Below are 24623 nucleotides of genomic sequence, written 5' to 3' on the forward strand. Positions count from 1 at the left end.
GACCTGAACAGTGGATCATCAGCCATAAGGGGCTTTGGGCTCCACAGACGCCACTCACTCCTTGGGGATGCCCAGCTTCTGCCAGTTGCAGAACAAAGCTGTGGGGCAATGAAAATGACCCTTTGTACAAAAACCCTCTTTAAGAGCTGCTCCCATACTGACGCAGGAAGCAGGCACCTCCACCACACATGCACTCCACCTGGCCCAATGCCACCTGCACAGAGCTGACCCAAGGCAGCCCCTGCCCTGCCTCAGCCCTCTTCTCCTTGATGTGCACAAACAGGGGGCCTCTGTTCTGCTCTGAGTGCAGTCCTGAAGCTAGCCAGCTACTCAAGCTGTGAGCTGTGGTCAGGAAACTGTGCAGAGAGCATGAGCAGCACTGCTGTGAGCGCAGCTGCCTCTAGGAAGGATACCCATAAATGTGAGCCCAATATCTGGAATTCTCACAGCCCACAGGCTCCTTGCAATCACTGTTGTAACAGAAATGGTAAGTCACAGCCTGAAGCAGTGGTGGAGCACCTGGTGGAAGGCAGGGCCAGCCTAAGGAGCTCAGGTGCATGCAATGTACCTGAGTGACTGGAAGGGTGGAGCCAGGATCCACCCCTTCCCAGCCCTCATTTAAGGGCTGGCAGTGGAGGTGAGGGCATCTCTGAGGTCTGGTGAAGGTAAGCAACTCTTTTCCTTCATTTCTGTGGCTGTTGCATTTGGGCTCATTCTTGTTTGCTGCAGTCAATGACTTTGCCACCCTATTATTGTGGTACTTTCCAGCCCATTATAGCATTACAACTGCTCTCTGCTATCAGGGCATGCAGCCAGCTCCCTTGGTGATGAGAGAAATCTCAGTATACAGATGAAGCTGGATTTTTGCCGTAGCATTAACAGAAAATAATTTTTCACATTTTATACGGGGTAGTTGTTTTTCAAAGCAGAGGTTTGGTTACCAGCAGTGTAGAGGACTGCTGATGAGTTAGCACCAGGCCTGCAGGTGGTTGCCTTCCTCCAGTGCTCAGCTCATCACTTTGCTTTTTCTCTCACGAAGTAGGAAGCAGCTGCACCACTCCTGCTTACACACGTGACATTACCATTTTTGCTGGGAAAGCCAATACTCTGTGCCCTGCTGCTAACCCCTCTTGTCTGTGCTGTGAATTTACAGGTCGGTCAGTAACAAGAATTGGCGACTCTGTGGAGTTAGAACACGCTCTGCGTTATGGTGATACGTGTCTGGGTCAACCCATGGATTTCAATGGAACTGCTGCAGATTCATGCCAGGTAATTGGAAGCAGGGTTTGACCCAGGCTCTGGAAAGGCATCTGAGTCTGGCGCTGAAGGGGAAAAAATCCCTCCGTGTGCACAGCTCTGACAAAGCCCTGCAAGAGGTAGTTTGCTGTACAGCTCTGTGACACCCTGCCTGCAGCCTGTGGTGTGAGGCTGAGCCAGCACCTTCTCACTGGGAGCACAGATGCTGATTTGCTTTAGCTCTCTAAGCATGGCTGAAGAAATCTCCCTGCTTCCCTCCACCTCTAACCAGAACCACATTGGTGATCACAAAGGGCGGATGTGGAAACCAGCAGTTACCACAAGTCGTATCCTGCAGTGGGAGCCCTGTGGCAGTAAGGTGCAATGGGCACTAACTCTCACTGAGGCACAGGCCCCCTCTGGGCCACCCCACCTTGGGTACTCACCCTTGGCTTTGCCTCAATGTTCTCCCGCAGGAGCCACTCCTCGTTGAGGGTGTATCTGGCCTTCCCTGTGATGGCATCAATGGAGCCTTTGTTAATCTGCTGCTTGATGGCACAGATCAGCAGGAAGAATGGCTCTCCGACTGTCTCCTGGGGAAACGGAGAGAAGTCCATGTCAGCAACGGACCTGGCGGCCCATCCAGGGCAGGCTCTATACAGAAACAGACTTGGGGTGCCAGCTTCCTATTAAAGGTGCTGTCTGAAGTCCTCTTTGTGCTGCCTGGTTTGCCATTGAGATCTATGGGAGTGAGGCCTCTGTGCGCCCTGTGGCTCTGGGAAGCAGCACTTGTACTTCTCATACCACAGCAGAGCCCTGATTGCAGCAAAAGAGAAAGATCAGAGTCAACCATGCTGTTCCCATGCGACAACGAGTAAACATGGCAGCTAACTCGTTATATTTGTCAACCTTCATCTTATGGGAGAGCTGTGGATTGTGACAGCACTGCAACAGGAACAAGGAGCCTAACAGGGACCAGCGATTTGTGACGCGGTTCAGTGACATGGTGTAATGCCAGATTTCTGATCCACTTATGTCTGTTATGCCAGTGTGCAAATACAACACAAGTTATTTTCTTGAAAAACATTTCAGTACTGGAGTACATCCCATTCTCCCTAATGTTCATGTGCAATTTCCTTCAGATGAGGCAAATGCAAATTACTGCACATTCCTGTACTTCCCGACCATCACACCCCTGCGCAGCCATCGCTGCCATCTGAAATCCTGCTCGAGACAACAGATATCGGATGGTTTTGGTATTTCTCAGCTAGGAGCTGCTAAATCCTGTTCAATCTGCTTCTTAATTAAGACTTGGTGGTTCTTTTATTCTAATTGCCTTATAATTGCTGAAGCAATTAGCTCGATGTCAATTTTGATTCGGCTGCCTTCAGCGTTGGGGCTGCAGCAGGGCTGTGGGTGGGCACGCGCCATCTGTGCCAGGGTGCTCATGCTTTATTTTCCCAGGGCAGGCTGGTAAGAACATCGGGCAAGTGCAGGGGTCTTGCACCGGGATGGAAGGACTTCCTGCAACGCTCCCTCTGCGTTGGGCTCTGCAATGCTGGACAAAGGCACAGAAACATGTGAAGCTGTGGGGCAGAGGAGCTGAGGACCATGAATGAAATGCAGAAGGTAACAGAAAGTCAGTGTCTGAGGGGAAGGTGGCATGGTGAGCCAGCAGGCAGGGGTTATGCTGAGACAGAAGTGACCGGGTCTCGGTGCTTGCTTCCACCCACCACTTGTGCGGTGCGAACAGGAGCACTGCTGTACAGCCCAACACAGGGGGTGCCAGCACAGTGCCTTTGTAGTGGTGCTCAGGTGTGCAGGATGACCACCCTGAGGTTCAGCACCGGGTCTGGAGCCTGTGCTGCCCCCCTGGGGAAACTGCTGCTGGACACAGCTCTGGCTGCAGCGGCAAGGGAGGAGGCTGAGTACCACGGCACAGAGCCCAGGTACCGCGGCTCCTCACTGCCTGGAGCCAGCAGTGCTCCCTGGGCCATGCTGACCACATGGCATCGTGCTGCCAGTGTGCTGAGCGCAGAGGGACAGCCCATGCAGCCTGTGCTCATACCCTGTACTGTGTGAACGAGCCACCGCTGTCCTGAGGATGAGCTGCATAGGAGCCAAATGGCAGCTCAGCCTGCGAGATGCTATTTCTGTTTGTCTTGTTGGCTTTCAGACCCAGGAACTGTGGGACGCTATGGAGATCTGCAAAAGCACTGATCAGACTGCAAGTTTCAAAGAGGGGAAAGAAGTGCTGGCAGGCAGCGGCTGCAGATAAAACGGCAGGCCTGGAAACCTCGAGCATTGTTCAGAAAATGCATCTGGAAACAAACCAGCAGTGTCTCCGGAGCGGCTACTTGGGAGAAAGGAAGTCTAACCAGAAGAGATCAGTGCTGATTCAGGACAAAAATTATTTTAAAAAACCACACTCTGGGGCCTTTTTTTTCCTCCTATTGTGAATGCATTTTAATGAGACTTCATTTTCATTTTTGACTGAACCATCACAGGCTCTTGAAGCTGTGCGGGGCACTGCAATAAGCTCGCAGTAATGGAGTGCACAGCTCGGGCTGGCACTGCTTGGGCTGCTTCATGCTGGGGGAGCGTGGGAGGCGAAGGTTTTATGCTCTTGGGAAAAAGGTTCAGAGCACAGACTGGCTTTGGTGTGGCTGCTCCATTACTAAGGCCAACAAGACATCGGAGATGTCCTCTGGGAACACTCTACAGTCATTTCAAATGAGCCTTGGTGAGGTTGGAGTAAGGAAAGCGCAGAAAGCAGCTGCTTCTCGCAGGTGCCAGCTACTTTGGGGGTGATTATCTGTTTGTGTAATGTAAAAATTAAATCCCAGCTCCATCCCCTATGCAAAACTTTGGGAAGCTTGGACCCAGGTCTGAATGCTGCATCCCAAGGCCTTGGCTTTCACTCAGTCATCAGTTTCCTCCTTCCCACCAGCACGGGGTGGAATGGCACCGAGGTATCAGAGGGGGGAGGCAGTTCTCAGCATTTTCCATTACAGTGGTAGCGGGAAGTGCAGACGCACACCATTTTATTGGTGATTCTCATATGGTTATGCAGAAACCAAGATCTGCATCAGTTATGCAAATGCTGCAAGTTTTCCAGCCCCCCTCTGATTCCAACCCCAAGAAGCAAGTCTCCTGCTGCCTACCATCACTGTCACATTTCAGAGGGGCAAACCCTCTGCTTTCAGGTGCCCTCCACATGTGCAGCTGTGAGTGGCTGTGGCCTGCCTCTTCTTCCCAGCTGAAGACAGCTCCTTCAAATCATTTTTGCCCAAAACACAAGCGGATGGACTGCTAGTCACAGCATTAATATGAAACAAATGTTTTGAGCATGTAGCGTTGACTTACAAGGGAAAATACAAGCTCTTGGAATTTTTCCACTGAACAATGGCAGGGACCTTTGCAGCAGCTGTTTCAAATAGATGTTGTGATTAATGGGGATCATTCAGGAATGAGAACCAGACCCATCATCACACGTCTGACAGCACAGTGCTGCAGGCAGGCAGGAGACTCTTTTTAACCAAAGAATGCCTCTCTGAAGGCAAACAGTTTGACCCAGAGGGATGCAAGGCACACGGGAGGTTCCTGACTGTCACTAATATTTAAGTTGTTGCCCTGAGCTAGAAGCAGTCTGTGGGCAGGAGTGCTTCAGTGGCTCCGTGCTTGGCTTTTGTAGTGAGGAAGGCACCGGTTCAGCTCACACTGCTGAGCCCTCCATCCCTGCACACAGCAGCCTGAACCCATTTGGAGCCCTCCCCTGCAGGGACAGCCAGAGCTTCTTCCACCCACATCAGCAGGCAGCAGCTTCTCCTCCACTGAGGTTTCCCCACCTTCACCCAAGTATGCAATGTGCTCTTGGAAATCTAATCTTCACTGCATTCTGCTTCCTGTTCATGCCGAGATCCCATGGAGCTGCATCAAGGAAGGGTCAGGCTGGATGTTGGGAAAAGACTCAGCACCAGAGGGCAGTGGGCACAGAACAGAGTCCCCAGGGCAGCCCCACACTAGCAGAGCTCAGGGAGCATTTGGACACCACTCTCAAACATGGAGTTGGGTGGTGCTGTGTGGAGTCAGGAGATAGACTTGATGATGCCTGCAGGCTCCTTCTGACTTGGGAACTTCTGTCATTCTGTGATTCTAGCTGGCTAAGCCCTCGTTCCACCATCTCCCTGATTTCTACACAGCTTCAGCTCACAGCTGGCACCAGCCCTCATCACAGGCTCATCACAGGCAGTCCCAGCCCTGGTCCTGACCCCAGCTGTGCATGGGCACCTGGACTACCACGGCCCCAGGAGAGGTGCTTCAGGCTGTCAGGGCAGCAGCACCGATAATTAGCTCTGTAACGTGCCCATAGCCTCAGCCTGTGTGATAAGAATTACATTTCTTTCCTCTTTTTTCTTTCCTGAGAAAGCCCTCTTGCACAATGTTCATTTTTAGCAGAGCCGGAGCTGGATCGGACGCCTCAAGGGCTCTGCTCTCCAAGAGAGAAGATCAGCACTTCCCCCCCCATGGTTAAGCTACAGGCACAAAACAGAAAGATTACAAAATAAATAAATAATCACTAATTCACTCTTTTTTCCTCTGGCAGGCTGGAAAGCCATGCTCCATTGGCACAGGCAGCCCTACTTGTTCCTGTGACTTTTCCTTCATTGTAGTTCATAATTATGTGAGCTAAAATGAAAGATTAAGAACTACAAAGTCACAAGCTTTAGAACAAACAGTGATCTTCAGCTGTGTTCAGAAGACATTATGATATGTATGAAGACAATGCAGTATTGCTTCTGTGACTACAGCAAACACTTTGAAAAAGAGATTTTTCTAAAGGCCTTTTCCAGGCTTTCCCCTGTGGGTATAATGGGGTGTCCTCCAATTAGCTGCTGTGGAATCAATTATGTTATTGCTCAACTCTTCTGAGAAATTCCAACCAGAGCTGGCAAGCATTGGAAATAAAGCACTGAGCAGATGGAGATGCTCTGAAATGCCAAATATCTTCCTTTTACGTTATGTAGGAAGATAGTCAGGCTTCTGGACATCCCCCTCTCCTGCAAAGACACCTGGGCAGCGTGGAACTGAGAGGACATGCCCAGCACAAGGAGCCCCAACCCAAACGACCACTGACAGCCCAGCAGCTTTTCTGCCCCACACCACAAGCACCTCCTGGGGTCCTGCACTGAAGCAAAATGCTGAACTAGCTGGCAACCATCAGTAAGGCTATCCAAATTGGTCAGAGAAAACAACAGCTGGAACTGTTCTCCAAACCTCAAGCTATTGTGGTTATTTTCCAATTCCCTGTGGCTGTCTTCTCAACCATGGCAATAGATGCCAGTTTAGTGCCCTGGCCTTATAAAAAGCAGGCCACACTAGGAAGCCTGCTAGGAAGCTTGATCCCATCAAGTCACCAGATGCAACCAAACTTCCAGTTGCTTTCTTATGCTTAAACATTCAATCTGTTGGAGTTTGTCAACCATTAGTGACAAGGCAACTGGCCCAACGGGCAAGTATTTAGTTCCTCAGCTGATTCACATGTCCCTTGTTACCCCTGCATGCAATGCAACTACCATACACTCATCTGGTTCTCTTACTCTGAGATAGCTGTACATGCAGATGGACATCCAGTTGGTGAGCATCTTCTCTACCACAGATTCAGTTCTCCTCAGCATCAGCTTGGGATTTTTGGAAGCTGAAGCATCTATTAGATCCACCAAGAGGTCCTTCATGATGCTGGTGTAATATTCCAGTTTCCCATGCAATGCAATAGTAAGCAGGGAGGCCAGGTTACACCTGAAAAACAGAATTGTGTAAGTAAACTGTTAACTAGTATAAGAAACAAGAAGGCAGCATTTGTGGCAGTTTCTGCAGGCTCTCTCAATGGGGCTAAACTCCACAGGCTCTTTCTGTGCTGTCAGACCTCAGGTCAACTCACACTCTTAATGGTAAATCGTATGTGTTCAGGAATACAAACACTGCAAGAGCAGGTCATGCACTCCATCTTTTGGTGCTTTGTAGGAAAATGGAAAAGGTTTTTAGCTGCTCATTTCTAAAAGAAAACTGGGAGGCCAGTTGTAACCTTCAGCTGCAATGCATGACTCTAGATAGCATCTGGATCGCTTAGAGTTTAGGAATAAATCAATCTCGTCCAGCTGCCAGGTCTTTGGTTGAAATTTAGCATAGATGATCAGTGCCTGAAAACCACAGGCCTATGGAAAATGTCCATGTAGGACAAGAGATGCATTCAACTGCCTCCTCAACAGCTTCATGGGACCAGGCAGGGGCCACGGAGCCACCCTTCACAGCAGAGACTGTGAGGCAGCAGCCACACCACTGAGCTTGCTGTGGGCACGTGGAACCCCTGCAGATGAGCTGGCTGCCTGCGTGGCTCCTCAGTCTGCTGGAGCTCATACCTGTCCCTCACAGCAAAGTCTTTCTGTTGTTCAAGAGCGTGGACAAAAACGATGAGAAAGTGCTTGTTGTTGAGCAAGGTAGAGAACAGTGAGATTCCTTCTTCCATATTGGGTCTGCAGCTTTCAGGGATCTAGAGAAAAAAATAGAAAGCAGAATGAGAAAAACACTCCTTGTTTCCCCCCACCCCAACTTCTTTTATCCTACCTGACTGCAGTGATGTCCCTGCTAAGCACACAGTGCTGTGCTGATGCCTCCATTCTCCCTGTCCAGCACTAGCCAGACTGCTTTCCTGGCGAAGGCACGACTGCATTCTGAGCTGCATCAGAAGCAGCACAGTCACCAGGCCACTGCCCCTCTCTATTCAGCACTTGTGAGACCAAGGAGAGTAACATGCCCAGTTTTGGACTCCCCACTGCCACGTGGGTGTTGACAATTTGGAGCAAATACAGCAGGGGATGCCAATTAGGGGGCAGTTATGTACAAGAAGAGGCAGAGAGAGCTGGTGCTTATTTGCCCTTAAGAGGGAGATAATTTCCTGCAGTCTTCAACTGCACTGTGGCAGGGTAGAAAAGACAGAGCTAGGCTCTTCTCTGGGGATATAATGATAGGATAAGAGGCAAGAGACACCAGATGGAGCGTGGGACACTAATTAAAGAAAGTTTCCACCTTCATGGTCATCAGGCACTGGAAAAAGAGCTCTGAGAGGCTGTGGGATTTCCATTCTTGAAGATATCTCAACACTCAGCTGGACAAGGCCCTCAGCAACCTGATCTAGTTGGAGTTGCTGTAAGCAGATCTCTCTTCAACCTAAATGACTTCCTGATCCTTCACTTCCTGACTCTCGTGCATCCAAAACCCAGCTCTGGGACAACAGCTTATAGTGAATCTCTTGTAATTCATCTCATTTATGAAGAGCTGTGTACGGAACAGAAGGTGACATACACTATGGTACACCTAGGAAGAAAGCCCACAGTGAAGCTGGGGAGGGTCTTGGGACAGAGCTCCTTCATGTGAGAGCAGAATTTCACAAATCTCTCTTCTCCAACCAGTGAAAGCTGATCCAGTGGTGGTATGCGTTAATTGCTTTGAGTAATCAAGCTTTCCCCACATGCCACAAGAAAATGCATGGCACTGTCAACACACACGAGTATGGTTAGCAACCACTGAGGAACATTTGTTTTGTTAGTGGGTTACTCACTTTCCATTCCCCCACCAGAAGCGGATGGGTTTCCTGGACCTGGGAGCCCACCTGGGAGCTGAGCTGTTGGGAAGGCAGAACGTAACACTCCTCATAGAGCGAGGAACACTGCAACACAACCAAACACAGCCATCAGCAGAGGGCCAGAGACCTCCTCATGTGCCACGTGCCACAGGGGAATGAGAGAGAGAACCATCTTCAGGACTGGAGACCACCCATTACAAAGAAATGCACTGGAATAATTTATAAAGCCTTCACACACTTTCCAAGATTGTCTTGAATGAGCAAACACCACAAGAATAAGGGGAGGCAGATGTCTGAGCCAGACACGAGGCAGTTAGGGTGGGGAGACTGCAAATAGATTAATGTGACAGCTAGAAAACCCCAGAAGAGAAAGCGTTATAAAAGAGTAAGTCAAAATAGAGAAGTACTGGGTGCTTTAACTTCGGAAACAGATGGGAAAAATGTTTACATCTCTAACATGAATCTTAAAGAGCCTAGTGTGCAGATATATAGAGACTGGGTAACTTAAAAACCTGAGTAGTAACTTGTAATGAAACACTCTGCAGTCATAAATCATCCTCTCATTCCTCACCAGCAAAATGCAACAGCCTCAGGGGTGAAATACGGCCACGGTTAGCAGCACACAGCAACACAGCTGAGCAGCTGGTGAAGTGAATCTCAGCACCAACACATCTGGTACTGCCCTAGAGGAGGGCTCTCAGCAGACAGACCCAGACCTCATGCCCGAGGGGCATCGTGCTGCAGGCACCACGTGCCCAGCAGCTGGGGGAGGGAACACAAAGGGAGAGACAGAGACATCTGATGAGGTCTGAGAAGTGGCAGTGCAGCTGAAAATCCTTGGTGGCGAGCTGCGTGGAACATAAGCCACCTTTCCCCGAGCACTGATGAGAGATGCCTTCAGCATCAGCTTTCTCCCAGCAGACAGCAGATTGCAGCTGAAGACTTTGGGGAGAACGGAGTGCCCCCAGCACATCCTACTCATGTGAGAGACACAGCTTTCAGAGGAGGAAGTCCAGCAGCATCACACTGGTGAGCTAACACAGCTCCCAGAGCTGTGCCCTGTCTGCCTCCCAGCTCTGCCAGGTTCCAGCCATACTGAGCATCCTGACCTTGCTTCGCACACCGGGAGCTGTGGCTCCAGTGTTGATGATAATTAAGGCTGAAATATATGACATTTAAATATATAACAGAGGAATGATTTTGTTACCCTTTGGCAGAGGGAGAGCAGAGCCCCAATCTGATTAGGAAGGAATTGCAGTGATTAGATACCCATAAATGCAGAATGGCCTTACTTTGGGGAAGAACGTCCGGGTCACAAAGTGCTTGTACTCCAGGAATGGGATCCCTTGGCTGCGGTTCAGCTCCTTGGTCAGATCTGTCATGTCTGTCTGCAGCTCTGCAAAACCTTAGGTAAAAAGACCCACAGATGGTAAGAGCTCTGATAATCTACCAGCTGAGGCAGGCTGGCACTGAAACATGCTGCGTGTCTCCTCTTGAGGAGACCTCTCCTCCTTGAGAGGGCTGAAGCAGGGTTTTCCATCGGAGCTGACTATTTCCAGGGCTTACCTGTCAGCACTACACATCATGTTTTGCAGCACATACAGAGAAAAAACCTTCCCCATCTCCAGGACACCAGCCCTGGGGTGTGGTTCCGCAGGTAGATTTCTGCACCCACGGCACAATGATGTACTTTGCAGACAGCAATTGCAGACACGGCTTGCTTCTCCCACTGCTCCAGCAGGAGTGTGCTGCAGTTTTTGTTGCACATTACAGATTAGCGTGACCTTCAGGCAGCCTCCGTGTGGCCAAGGGCCATTAACCTGAGACATGGACGTTGGTGGCACCAAAGCTAAGTGCCTCACCTAAGTCAGGCAGCAAGACAAGAACAGGGCCACACTTCCATTCACACACACATCCTGATGAAGAAAAATGGCAGCGACAGAAAGCTTTCTGTAAGCACTTCTGTAGATCTCTATGAAGGAGAAGGTGAATGGCTTCGACTCTGCTGTTCCGACAGCTCCCTCCCAGTCTGGGCTCCTGCACACTGCCCACTACCATTGACTCACCTTTGCGGATTTCCTCTCGGATCTGCGATTCCATCTCCTCCATCTGCAGCAGGGTTTTCTGCCAGTAGCGCTCTGCTCTGCGGCTCTTTGTGCAAAACACAAAGAGAGCTGGAGGAGAGGAAGGGAATGAGCTTTTTTGGACTCGGACACAAGGAGCGGCTGAAGGCAGGACCAGAGTGGTCCCCTGTTAACATGAGCAGAAACCTAACTTCAGCCTTAGCTTAACATCTACAGCAAACCTGGCACTGATTGGGCAGCTGGCTCTTATCTGTAAATCAGTAAAGCCAGCTGGAATTTAATGATCAGGCTTTCGCTGTCGTCTTTAGTTTATGTCTGGGCTGTCTGTATTTAGATAAACTGCTATATTAGTGAATCCTGGCTAATTAATGATTACAGATTTTCAGAGGTTTGTTACCTGTATTACAGTGTTCATTTTTGACATTCTTTCCATGCCTCCAGAAATATGTTTCTAAAGACTAGTGGTACATTTAAAAAACAGTGTGCTTTATAACCTTTGTTAAAAATAAATTAAATACCTATTAGAAACACCTCATTTGTTGGGAAATAATGAGTTTTTTGCTGTACAATTGTTCTAAGCGTGTAACAAAAAATGCCAGACAGAGCATATACGTGCAACTTCCAGTGAGCGTAGCAAATTGTTGTGCCTACTCCAGCTCTGGAGCTAAGACTCTCCAGCAAGAACCTGCTGCTGGCTGTGACTGCTGGGTCAGACAGACCTCTGCTGCCAGACAGCCATGCATGAGAATGCCTGCTTAATACCATTAAGAAGCATTTGGGGAAAAAAAGCGTGATGTTAATTATAAACATCACAGACTCAAACAACAGATAAGCCATGGATTCAGTCAACAGAAACTCCACACTGCAGTAAGCTTCTATCTGGGGCATTGGTGTGGTCCTACACAGAGAACGGCTACTTGCTGCCTCCGGATCAGAACTGCAGCACTCAGAGGTTTCCTAACATGTGAGTGAGCCACGACCACTCCTCCACATGCAATCAGAAAACCTGGAAACTCCCCGTCCTGTTCCCTCACCTACGACAGAGAGGACCAGCAGGATGCTGCAGATGACGATGGAGACGATGATGGCAGTCTCTCCTCCACCAAGGTGCAGCATTGCAATTGTGTAGTTGAACTTTCCAACTTGAATCTGCAGAGGGAGAAAGAGGGAGAAGTGAGAGCACAAACCAGCCAAGTCCAGGGCCTCAGCCTCCTGTTGCCACAAAGCAAGGGGCCATGAGCCACTGGCAAGTCTACTCAGCACAGCTTAAAAAAGATCCTCCATGCTTCTGGGATGAAAGGGCTCAACAGCACCATCTGATAAGGAAAACTCATGACACTACAGTCTTTCACTTCTGGAAATGAGTTTCACTTCTCTACAGGAATGGGAAGTGAGAGAAACTTGAGCAAAAAGTGGAAACAAGGTGGAGAAGAGATGGAAGGATCTTACGGTTACATCTGTGGCATGGAGCACCTCCAGGAAAGGTGCAAGCTGCGGCAGATCTTGGCACAGTGCTGCCGCTGGCTCATGTCTGCCAGAGCAGCAGTCCCACATCCACTGCTCACCTTTGTGTCTAAATAGTGTGGTCATGGACAAAAGCGGACTTGAAGCCCCCAGTGGCTTTCTCTCATTTATTTCAACAATCAATTCAGTATAATTTTGGTAAGAGGAATTAATGAGGCTGTGGGTTAGTGCAGAGATCAGTGGGGATGGCCAGAGCCAGGCAGGACCTGGGCACCATCAGACCCCCAGCAAGGACACAGACTAGCAGCAGGACATATTGCTGAATCCTCCTTCCACCACTGCAGAGCTCCAACAGCAAATTACAGAATACTGGCTGTCACAGCAGGCATATGAGCTCTCCAGAAGAATATTCATCAGCCAGCAAGCCAGTGGGACTTCTGCAGGTCCTGATAACCATCAGTAGTGCGGATCAGGTGGGGACACTGCGTGAGTCTGGCCCCGTGCTACCAAAGCTATTAGAAGTGTGTTACAAAGGCAGCTGTGACTTACAAAAAGCCAGCATGTTGTAACTCCAGCCACATACGAAGGTTTGGTAAGGGCATACAGAGATGAAAACAAGCTGGTTGTTTAGCTGCTGGCACACTCAATAGCTGTGCAATACTGTAGTGCTGGGTATCATTCCCCTGCTTCCTGAAGGACTTACCCTAAATGGCTTACATCAAACCCAAACTAGCAAACTCAAAAATTCCCTTTTATTCCCAAAGGAGTTTCCCCTTTTCTCAGTTCTCATTAAAAAACAAAATTGCCCTATTTAAAATTTCCATTCATACGACTTAGGAAATTCTCTTACTTCTGCTTTTCCATGTTTTCAGTTTGCAACTGAATTTCATACACAACAAACCACAGCCAGGACACTGGAAAGTCCTCCAGCACGCTGGTGGCACACTGCTGTGCTGGGTTTGGGTCTTCATCTCCACACATAGTTCTTTTGCTGGCCATAAGAGGCCACATAACTGACAGCTGTGTGGAAATCCCCAAACACATTTCACAAGGACCAGAAAGAAAATGACTGCAAGTGGCAAACAACATCACCTGCCTGGGAGTTCACAGTGCCTCACAAGAACTGACAAAATCCCTGCCCACAAATCACAGCTCGACGTCTGACAGCCAGGCACACTACAGACCTTCAACACCCATCACGCCAGGCAGGCTCAGCATCTGCCCTGCAGCACGGGAAGCCCTGGGACGCTGCAGGCATTGCACGCTCTGCCCATCTTTCTGCCCACACAGCTCCCCAGCAGGCTGCTGTCAGTGGACCTGGGCAGCTGTGATGCTGCAGCCCTGCCTGTGCACAGCTCCCCGGCATGCGGGGTCTGCAGCACAGAGTCCTGCTGCCCAGCAAGCATGGTCTGCGAGCTGCTGGCACTCACCGTCACAGGCAGCTGCCTTTCCGAGGTGCTCAGTGACTCATTGACAGAGCAATGGATGACCTTGTCCGACACAATCTGAATCTCACAGGAGATAAGGCCGATTTTCACCTGGTACTCGCTGCTCTCCAGGCCCAGGTTGTCAGGCTCTTTCTAAAGACAAAAATAAAACCAGGATGTCAGTCTCCTGAGTGGCAGTTGGAGCAGCAGTAGCTCTTCCTGCTGTATTTTCCTTATTCCCTGCTGATTTTTCAGATCTGAGAGCACCCTCCCTCTCCAAGAACATTCTTCGAGCACTCCACAGGAAAGCCAGAATTGGACCATTCCCATTTTCCCTCTTTCCCATTTCTCACGGAGCATGGGACATGGGATGAACAAGGCCCTGGTGGAATCTGGGAAGATCTGCTTTTGATCTGCCCTGGCTCACTGCCACAGATAAGGATCTGAACGCCCACCTGGGAAGGGGAAGGATATACACCAGAGGAGACATGAGGGGATGCGGCTGCGGGGTCTGAGATGGGGAGAGTGCCTGTGGAGCACGTTGCAAGCAGTAAGGATATCCTGCAGGGAACAACGTCCCTTCAATTAGTGCTGCGCATTGTCTAAGCCCCTCTGAACTGCCATACCCCAACTTCCTTGTTAACTGAACTCAACTCGGCAGCCAAAAGTGAGGAATGAGTGACTCATTTCTGCAGGAACAAATATCTATTGTCAGGGCCTTCTGGAGAACCTGCCTGACTTTATGCCAGCGCTGCTGTTCTTCTCCATACATGCAGCATTTTATTTAGCTCCTTGCTAAAGGCAGCTCTCTGTGCTCATGCCTTAGCGGGTACCGCCAGCACCGACTGGCCGTGGCTCCTGGTGAGCAGCCAGCAGAGGCAGCAGGCCACGTGTGAGCTGCCTGAGCACAACTCCTGCTGCTCCCATCCTCACCCACCACCTTTCTCCCCACTGCATCTGCAGACAGATGCTGCACTGCTCCTTAGGACTGCACAGCTTCCCAGTGAGTAGCAGGCAGCACCCGAAGAAGCAGAGCTGTAAACACTGCTCTCTTACGTGTATAACCAGTGTCAAGGGCTCGCCAGGGTGGTGCTTGATCCACTTCTCCTTCTTGGCTGTGAAGAACTGGGGGTCAGCGTAGTACTCCAGGCTGAACTTGCTGATGTGCAGGGCCTCCTCCGGGTACATCTCCTCATCCAAAGCTGGGCGATCGTCTGTGTAGAGGCGGCCATTGAGGTAGAAATCGACAGGAGCGGGCTTGCTCCCAGCAGTGATGTTGGAGGCAGCTGGAGAAGGGCAGGTGATCACAGTGTCGGTGTGAACCTTACAGCTCTGGAGACAGGAGAGCACGTGCATCAGAAAAGGCATCCGAGTGCTCTCACCCAGAATCCCTGCTCCCCATTACCAGGTGACATCCAGGGGGCACCCACCGTTTGCTCCCTGCCAATGGCACGAACCACCATGGAGGCATTCTGGACCAGCTCAAAGCCTCTTCCTTCCAGGGTGATGATCCTGCCTCCGCTTCGAAGAGATGGGAAAAAAGAGAGAATGATTGCAGAAGAGGTGCCCTTGACAACATGAAGTGTCAAGGTACAACAGCTGGGTCTCACCTCCTGTCATATTCCCAGGGATATTTCCCAGTTATCTGAGCAGAAAATGCAACCCAAAAGCCAAAGGTCTTCTCTTATTTGCCACAGGCATCACACTGCTACTGCAATACGAGGGAAGGGAGGAGGAGCAGCTGCCCTGGTGGAAAGGGGGAGCAGCAGACTGTTCCCTGCTCCCAGTGCCCAGAGGAGCAGCCTCCCTCTGCATTCTTGGGGTACAGAGCACATTGTCCAGGCCATCAGTGTCATAAAAGGCTAATGTGACCACTGAAAGCAGGGACAAGTGGATATTCCTTTTCCCTGCCCCACAAAGAACTCCTGGGGAGTGAAGAGACTCCTTGTGAGGTTGACATGGATCCTGCATCTCCCAGCCTTTTCAGATTTAGATCAAAACTTGAAAATTGTTTTGTGTTTCAGCTCTGCTGCCTGTGGAATGTGAAATGTGGGCCTCAATATGTAGCCAATTAGTGACAGTAACAAAAGGGCCCTGATGCACACAAGACTCCTAGGCAAAACAAGGGCTGGAGAATGTGTATCAACTCTTCTGCTCTGGACAGCAGAAGCTATCCCCTGAATTTACTTTCCCCTTCCTCCATGTCATGCCCAAAGTTTGGGGTATCTGTAAGGGAACAGCCAGGATTCACAGACCCTATTATCTCGAGACTGTAGGTACAGCACTCTAAATCCATGTCTAACTGTCATGCCTGCAAACTAGTTCACAACTTCTGTTCTGCTTTAAACTTTGCTTACACTGTTCATTTCAGCAATGCTCCCGGATAAATCAGATCCAGCTGAATCTTTGCACAGCTTACTGACCCTTCATGGCCAACACCCCACCAATACCACAGCAGTCAGAATACACAGGCGACCAAGCAGTCTGAGGAGAGGCTGCTGTCTCTCAGTGGTCTGAAATGTGGAGACTGATGTATATATTGAGAAAGCAGACTAAGGTGATGGAGAAATATCCTGGTGGTTTCCCTTGTGACTACGGGCAGTGACATTCTTTCACTGTCTCTGTGTTTAGATGCTGCTCTTGCCACTCAGCATAGTTCACAAGCTGGCTGGGAGCTGAGGTTGGCTGAGTCACTGCAGTGCCTTGTTATTAGCTTTCCCACAGCCTGCATCTTTGGCTCTGTGTTTGGGAATGCCGAGACACAGCTCTGCTCCAAGGGGAGCAGCACGTCAGAGCCTGCTGCGTGCCCTGAGTGTGCTGCCTTCACTGCTGCCCTGGGGGCACCGGCCGTTCCTCAGATGTCCTGGTTAGCCAGGTTTGCCAGGCTCTGCAGCTGAGGAAGGTGGGATTTCACCAAAGGAACAGGAGCCAGAGAGCTCCGTGAACAGATGTGAAATTAAAAGCAGCACGCTTTAAAAGTGAAACATGGTGGCCTTGGGGAGCACTGAATACTGAAATAACAAATCACAGCCTATTCTCCAGAAGTTTAATTAACAAAAAAAATCTTTGGGTCTCACAGATCCCTCCATCTGAAACTCCCTAAAGCACATACCAGGTGCAGACAGTAGCACCACAGTTGACCTTTTCCCATGTCCAGTGTGCACTGAAATGAACTACAGCCAGTCCTAGTGTTCAAGATCTCTTCTTCTCAAGAGCCAGGTTGCCCTGCATCATCCAGACAGTGCCCTGCAATGCCTCTTCTGTACATGCCTGCAAGGCAACGGGCCAGACCCAGCAGAAAGCCCTTCCTCCCTGCTGGATCCTCTCCTCCCAGCCTCGGGCCAACCCCCTCCTTTGCAGGCAGATGCAGACATCATGAGCCTGCTCTGAAATGGAAGTCATGCTGCTGCAGCAGCACACTGCAGGGCCCAGATAACATATGAGACCTCCTGGTTGTGTTTTGATACTGCTGGTGCTCTGGGCATATGATGTGCATGGGAGCTGCTCTGTGCTGGGATGGCTCAGAGCAGAGAGCTCACACTGCCTGCAAGGGGCTACACTAGGATATTCCAATTAGTTCTGTGATGAGGGTGCAACATTCACATTTGCATTCTGCAAAATTTCAACAAAAGCCACAAAAAGAAGACAAATCCTGGTAGAACCAGCTGTTTCTGTTAGAGGGGAATCTCACCTAATTTGGCTCTTTTTTGGGTTGATGTCTGTTACTACCGGGTTCTTCTCGTACTTGAACGTGATGTTGTAGCTGGCACAGGACCTGCCCTCGAACTGCACGCAGACTCGCACAGCCGTGGTGAGCTCCGCAGACGGCATCGTGCAGGTGATGGTGCTGTCATTGCGGCTGCACAGGGAGAGGCAGGGTGAGCTGCAGAGAGCCAGGGGCAGCACGGCGGGGGCTGGGGACCAGGGGGCTGAGCTTCCCAAAGAAGGGACAGGCAAGGAGGAGTTTCAAGTCACACGCCTGTTATCGACATTACCCACGTATGCCATTCTGAGCACACACTATCCCAGGCTACCAGACTAACTTCCCATATAGTCAACAGAAAAAGGGCAGGCTCCCGCTTCTCCCCAGTGACACTACAGGAACCAGTGGGCTGCAGCAGCTATGGGACCTTGGCTGGGCAGGGATCCTATGCTAGCAGCACCATGCAGAGCCTCCCTCTCAAAACCCAGCTCTTCCTGACTTACTGGGGATTGATATCAACACTATCAGTGCCTGTTACTAGTTCAGCATCAGGCAGACCCGTTCCCACCTGAGGTCTGTGCACTGCTTGGAGCTGTTGACGAGGACACGGAGCTCAGAGCCCACATCCAGCCAGCTGCCTCTGATGGTCACTCTGGTCCCTCCAGCCTTCGGGCCATTCTGGGGAGCTATGGACCGCACCATGGGAAGCTAGAGACAGAGGAGACATTTCTCAGTAGTGTTCTAGCCTGGTAAACTGGACACTCCAGAGCATACATGGGAATTGCTGCAGTAAATTTAAGCATCCAGCATTGCCAGGCTCTCAAACAGCAGCACAGTAAAAGCCTTGGCTGGCTTGGTTTCAGAACAAGGAGAGAGTTACAAGCATTGAGGAGCAAGACTGTACAAAATCAACAGTCCCGAGGCTCCCGGTATAAATGACACGAGTTCATTTATACCCAGGAGCCCAGGTGCCACCACTCTCTTGAGAACTCCAGTGCAGAATCCAGAGCTGGAAGGCAGCTCATGATCCATCAGGAAAGGAAATTCATTGCAACTCCCACCATTTCTACCCTTCAGATCCATCTGCTTCTCAGTGCAAAGCCAGTATTAAAGCCCTGTTGGACAACAGCCTTGAGATCTCTGAAAACTGCCACCTGATTCCAGATAACAGTCTCAAACCTGCTCTTAAGGAAGCTTCAAATCCCAGTCTCCTGAGGCTACAGAAACTAAGGGGGAAGTTACTTTGTCTCTCACCATATTCAGCAGAAATTACCATGTTTGTTATCTTCATTTGCAGCCCCTGGAAATCTCCCTGAGACTCATGAGCCTGAGGCCCTGATGACTAATGCAGTGCTGAGCCTGCACGCCACCACACTGCCCCAGAAGAGTCATCTGGGCAACCTTCCTGCTGGGGCTCGGATAGAGCACCGAGGGCACAGCGAGTAATTACTTCAAGAACCCTGCATAAACGGCTCGGTAATCCCCTGTCATGCCCTCCCAGACCCCGGAGGCAGCGGAGCTCCGTGCTCAGGGCTGCGCAGCGCTCACCGCTCCTCCTCACCTCGTCCGCCCCCGGCGGCTGCAGCCCGTGCTGGTGAGCGGCTCCGTCCGCCTGGCACTCATCTCCTTCCCTGTCAGTCTCAGCCGCACAAACACGATTATTAATAGCTATCCTTGCCCTTGTCCTACACTCACGCTGCTTCCATCCCTCTCCAGCCGTTTCCTCTGTTGTTTCTGATCATTACCCATTTCCATGAGATTCATTTTGTTAATTTGTATTTCCCCGAGTGTCTGTAGGCAGCTGTCTCCTGCCCTTGGCCCCAAACCTACGTATTCAAGTGTGCAGCTACAACAACAGAGAGGATTATTCCTGCTCCCCAAAGCCTCCAGTTCTTTTCCTCAGCAACAGCAAGTGGCTGCTGCTCCCTACACCCTGCCAGCACCGATTGCTTTGCAAATTCAGTTCATTGTGCAAATTCAGATAATCCAGAGACCACTAGAATGCCCTGGAAAAGTCTGGAATGCATTTCAGCCTCCTCCTTGTCAGAATTACAGCCAAACTCTCTCTGTCTAACAGTGTCTATGAAGGACACAGCATCAATACCAATACCAAAGAGTATCTGTTATTTTACAAAGGACCAGTACTTCTTTGGAAAGGCTGTTCTAGAAGTCCTGTAGTCTTTTCTAGGTAAACTGGTATTACTGCTCATGCTCGGATCTTACTGACAACAGCTTTGTGTGGTGCAGTCTACTTGCACACAGAGCAGGGCATCATCTCATCTGTTGTCCAAACTTTGCTGAGAAAAAGGCTGACAAGGCTGAGACACACAGACGTGAGGCAGATTTCTGCTGCACCATGTTGCAAAAACAGCTCCTGTCCATGCTCCCCAGGAGCAGCAGCCTTCATCATCAGCCTGCTGGGATCCAGCACAGACTGGCCTCAAGTTCACAGACTGGCTGTTGTTTTCTTGCTTTATTTGGTGCTTTTACAGGTGCTTCCTGAGGGAGTTTTTCCTTGCACGCTAAGAAGCTGCTGAGCTTTTTCCACCCTTCAAGTCCTTCTCACTTTGTCAACAAAACAATTGGTGCTGCAGCAGGTGATGGGATGCCTTTGCTAGAGGCAGCACACATATCCTGATGACTCAGGCCCCAGAAATCTCAAATCCCAGGTTACTTACAGGGGGGTACCCTATTTCTACCACACTGTATGATCTCCTAGATGTTTTGAAGGTGAACAGAAATTTCTGGAACCTGTGGGAATGGGTCCCACAGCAGTCGCCCTCCAGGAAAGAGCACTGAGCCAGCTCTGGCCATGCCATCCCCTCCCCAGCGCTCTTCCTGATGGCTGTTGCCAGCCATGGCTGTCTGTGCCAACCCAAACACCAAACACACCACCAGTTACAAGCGTGAGGATGGTGCTCCACCATCCCATCCTAAATTCCTCACAAGAGCTACCAGGAATCAAATGCTATTTCCTGGGGCTCAAGTCTTCCCTCAAGCCTCTAGACTGCAGCGTAGTCTATTCTTCCCCAGCAAAAGCAACAGCATAAGCACAGACTCCGAGTAAGCAACATGCTCTTGGCACCCATCCCGTTGTGTTTGCCCTGGATGCATGGGGCTACTCATGAATAGCATCTAGCCAGAGATGAGGGTGCTTGTAAGAAAGAGAAGAGCTACATGGAATTAGTTTAGGTTTATAGAGATGAAAGACATCTCTGTGCAGTTGCACAGTACAGATCTATAAAGGGCTTTTCTTTTCATAATGACATGGGATTCTCATGTGAAAACTAAGACAATCTCTGCAACAAAAAACATAAGCAATTCCAAGCAATTCATGGTACCTAGCTTACATAGCAAGAGACTTTGCAATTCATATAAAGTCTCACAAGTCGCAACAGCCCTTTTGTAAAAGAAAAGGAAGAAAATGAACTCCTCTTATATAGTGGGAGAAACAGAGATGCAAGTAGGGCAACTGAGGAACCATCTCAAGAGTTGAGAACGGAAGCCGAATTTCTCGATACAAGCAGCGCACTGTGACACCTCGGCTGCAGTTCTGCTTCTCGCTCTCATGCCTGGGTTTGCCGATATTGTTCTGGTGACTATAGATCAGAAAAGACATCAGCTGCTCTTCATGGTCTCTGACAAGTTTTGCCTTAGAACCTCTTTCTTGAGCTGGGGGCTTGGAGGACCAAGGCTTGTTTAAGGGGTACGAGGAATGTAAGCGTGAGGGTCGCTGCAGAAGCCTCCACAAGGCAGTTACTCACCATATAGGAGTACCGCTCCCGAGACTTTCCTTCCCGGCTGACATTAACTGTTACCACGTCAGCAAACGCCTCCTGAGCCGCCCCGGTCTGGCACACGATCCTGCAGGCAGAAGGTTTGTGCAGCACTGGGCAGAGCCGCGGCTCTTCCTGCAGCGCTGGGCTCCGCTCCCGGCCGCCCACCCCGCGCCCTGGCCGCCCCCGGGGCCGCCGAGGCCAAACCGCCGCCGCACCGTCCCGCCTCGCCGCGCCCTGGCACTCACGCCTCGGAGACGACGTATCTGCCTGGCAGCGGCACGCAGGGCACGCTCCCAATCCTGATGGCCCCGCGGATGTCACTGAAGCGGCGGCCCAGGTTCCTCCCTCGGATGGTCAGCAGAGTGCCCCCCTCCAGCGGCCCACGCAGCGGCTCGATCTGTGGCACCAAGGGAGAGGTTGGAGGAGAACCTCCTTCGGTCCTGAGCTGTCCTGTCCCCGTGCCCGTGTTCCCTTGGCCTTGGTGATGATGGCCAACCCGCTGCCCATGCTGTGGCTCTCTGCGGCGCCACCAAAACTCTGCCCACGCTGCGGTTTGCAAACAAGAAAGTGACACGCTTCTGGGCAGCTTTGGTACGGGGGCTTGGCTGGGGGTTACTCCAGCTCCAAACACATCCAGGGTGAATGTGCCTTCTCACCACACAGAGGTGGGATAGAGACAAACCCGGAGACACAGAAACCTAGAGCAGGGGTGTTACTGCACTGGGAAGAGGCGGTCCTGCTGCTGCATTTTTATACACAGCAGGGTCTTTCATGACAAAAAGAAGAAAAAAAGGGATATCTGGCCAGCATCCCTGCAACTGGTGACATAGGACACATCTAATGACTCAAGAAAGCTGGTCCCTATCCATCTCCAGCCATCACTGCTTTTTCACCTGGCATTTCTGACCTCATGCTACAATGAAGAGGAAACCGCCAGTATTACTTCCTCACCAAATGGGTTAGATAAATCCCTTCCATTTTTCCCTTTGCAGATGCGATGGCAAACCGTAGCAGTGCAATTGTAAACCGCCTGGTGACACCAACCAGTACCAGAGTGCATTTGGTGAGGTTACGTCCCAAGGCTGCTGTCAGCACATCCCAGCATCAGCCATGCATGGCAGCTCCTTCCCCACGCAGGGCTGACCGCTGCCCGCCACCAGCCTTGGTATCCTTGCTCACCCACCACAGTGCTCCGTGCCTGCAGGAGGGCTCTGAGAGGCCTTATTTGCTTGTGTGACTCCAAAAGATTTGGATTTACCATCTACTAATGAAATAGCAACAGAGTTCCATGGCACTTTGCGCCCGAACTGTGGTTTCCTTCTGTTATTTTCTGGCAAGGTGCTGATAATGCTCAAGGTGCATTAGGGAAGGATTGGCTCACGGAGCAACGGCTCTCTCCCACGATGACAAGAGGGAAGAGGCAGGTAGGGGGGGGTCCCTGCAGTCCCTCTGTGTAGCATTACAGCACATGGAAGTTGAGCAGTTATAACCACATGCCTCCCAAGAACAGAAACCCTGTATTACGAGGACCATGTTAGCTGTTTTCCCTCTCGAGCCTCCTCTCCTCTCCTAGTGAGTTTAAGATCTGCTCCGTTTAGTTTCTTTTCTACTCATCGCGGGCAGATTTTTTTGTCTCACACCATTTCTCTAAGAAAAACCCCCGATCCAAAAACCTCCCCAAACAACTGCAGTTTAAATAAAATTTGTTTCAAAATGCATAATGCCAAAGGCCTCTCCATCACTATTAATCTCAGCAGAGCTGCAGAGCATGTGTCTGGAGATAGGGCTCACCATTCATCTTCCAGCTGTGCTCCACTAAATGCTATTTCTGATAAATAAAGAATCCTTCAGCTGATCCTACAAATTCTTCTTGCTTTACCAACCCCAGGACCCCTAGTACATTTTGACTGTGCTGTTATTGTTTTTCCTGCTATCATGAAGAAGATTGAATCTTGTCATTAGTGACATGATTTTGGAATGTGGTGTTCTATTTTCAGGTGACTCAACAGCAAAAAAGCTCAGTGAATAATTCCCACTGGTCTTGACCTCGCCTCGTGTCAGGGCTACAGCGCAGCTCCCAGCCAGGGACAGCACAGCCAGCACCTGCTCTGCCCCACACCTCCTCCGCGCTCCTCCACGTCTCACCTTCTTAATCTCAGGAGCTGGACACACGTCTGAGGGCTGCGGGGACTCAGTGCTCAGCCTGCAGCTGGAGCTGCTCTCACTCCAGACGCACCGATGCCCCAGGTCCTCCCTGCCCAGGCACTGGGAGCAGTCAGCACTTCCCGTCGCGCAGTTGTACACCTCCACTACACCACAGGAGACAAGAGAAAATGTGAGCTTCTGGGCCTGATTATCTCATAGCTTCGCTTAGCTTTAGGCAGTAAGGAAAGCCCCCACAGCTATATTAACCAACCAGCAGCTGAAATCCAGTGGAATAGCAGAAGTGCCTGCACACACAGCAAAGATGAGGCAGCGTTTGGCTGCCATCCTGCAGAACTCCCAGAAGGACTGGGCGCCTGTTATCATCACAATATAATTTAGCACTTTCTTTTCCTTTTCTCCTCCTACGAAGAGCAAACCACACTCAAACTCAGAACCTTTTGTCAATCTACGCTACATGTTTCCAATTCTCCACGTCCGCACGGGAAGCTGCTTGACAAGGCTGGCTCCATCATTTAGCACAGCAATCACATTGCTTCCACGCTCTGGGACAAAAATGTGATTGTTATAATGCTTTGTACAATGTTTACATTCCCTTTCCGCTCAGTGATCATAGGCACTCTTCATCAACTTCTCCTTTCAGATCTGCTTAGCTTCCAAATTGTTTTCCTACAAGACTTTCACCTCTTCATCAGCCAGTGCCATAGGTTATGTTTCCTTTCCAGCCCAAAGCCTTCTGCCACCGGAGTGTGGGCATCCGCTGAGATAAACAGCCAGAAACATTCAGGAAACGATGCTTTCACACCCTTTTTCCCAGAGGAGAGTTTGCAGAAGAACATAAAATAAAGCAACACTCATGTGTGACACTTACGCTGACAGGAAGATCTCAAAGTGCTTCATAAACAACTAACAAGTCTCTCAGCCCTCATCGTTCTACCTGTGCTTATCCCAGTGAAACGCCACTGGCACAAAGGAGCTCCCACTCTCCACAAAAAGCTGTTTATCTCACTTCAGTTTGTGCCTACCGGAGAGTTACACTGGTTGGCCTTCCACCCAACAGCAGCCAGCTGGAATTCCTTCAGTGAGCCACCAAAACACAGTTACAGTAAAGGCTAATAAATATCA

The 24623-nt window shown here is 50.4% G+C and overlaps 1 protein-coding gene and 1 long non-coding RNA gene across 2 annotated transcripts in view; one reads left to right on the top strand and one right to left on the bottom strand.

Moving 5' to 3' along the window:
• Positions 1-24623, bottom strand: part of PLXND1 (plexin D1) — a 69185-nt gene that overhangs the window by 13322 nt on the left and 31240 nt on the right. Inside the window, exons 13-27 of the mRNA XM_048957077.1 lie at positions 23481-23644; positions 21581-21732; positions 21321-21420; positions 18125-18264; positions 17545-17712; positions 15284-15374; positions 14910-15185; positions 13857-14006; positions 11997-12111; positions 10945-11052; positions 10171-10283; positions 8855-8962; positions 7656-7786; positions 6837-7035; positions 1683-1829 (exon numbers count right to left, since the gene is read on the bottom strand). Coding sequence (XP_048813034.1) covers positions 1683-1829; positions 6837-7035; positions 7656-7786; positions 8855-8962; positions 10171-10283; positions 10945-11052; positions 11997-12111; positions 13857-14006; positions 14910-15185; positions 15284-15374; positions 17545-17712; positions 18125-18264; positions 21321-21420; positions 21581-21732; positions 23481-23644 — 2162 coding nt within the window. The remainder of the gene's footprint in view (positions 1-1682; positions 1830-6836; positions 7036-7655; positions 7787-8854; positions 8963-10170; positions 10284-10944; positions 11053-11996; positions 12112-13856; positions 14007-14909; positions 15186-15283; positions 15375-17544; positions 17713-18124; positions 18265-21320; positions 21421-21580; positions 21733-23480; positions 23645-24623) is intronic.
• LOC125698584 (uncharacterized) lies at positions 1065-6828 on the top strand. The gene is made up of 3 exons (XR_007379230.1): positions 1065-1269; positions 2701-2865; positions 3413-6828. It is a non-coding gene; the product is annotated as an uncharacterized LOC125698584 (long non-coding RNA).

The sequence above is a fragment of the Lagopus muta genome, chromosome 11 (assembly GCF_023343835.1).
Source record: "Lagopus muta isolate bLagMut1 chromosome 11, bLagMut1 primary, whole genome shotgun sequence".
Taxonomy (NCBI): domain Eukaryota; kingdom Metazoa; phylum Chordata; class Aves; order Galliformes; family Phasianidae; genus Lagopus; species Lagopus muta.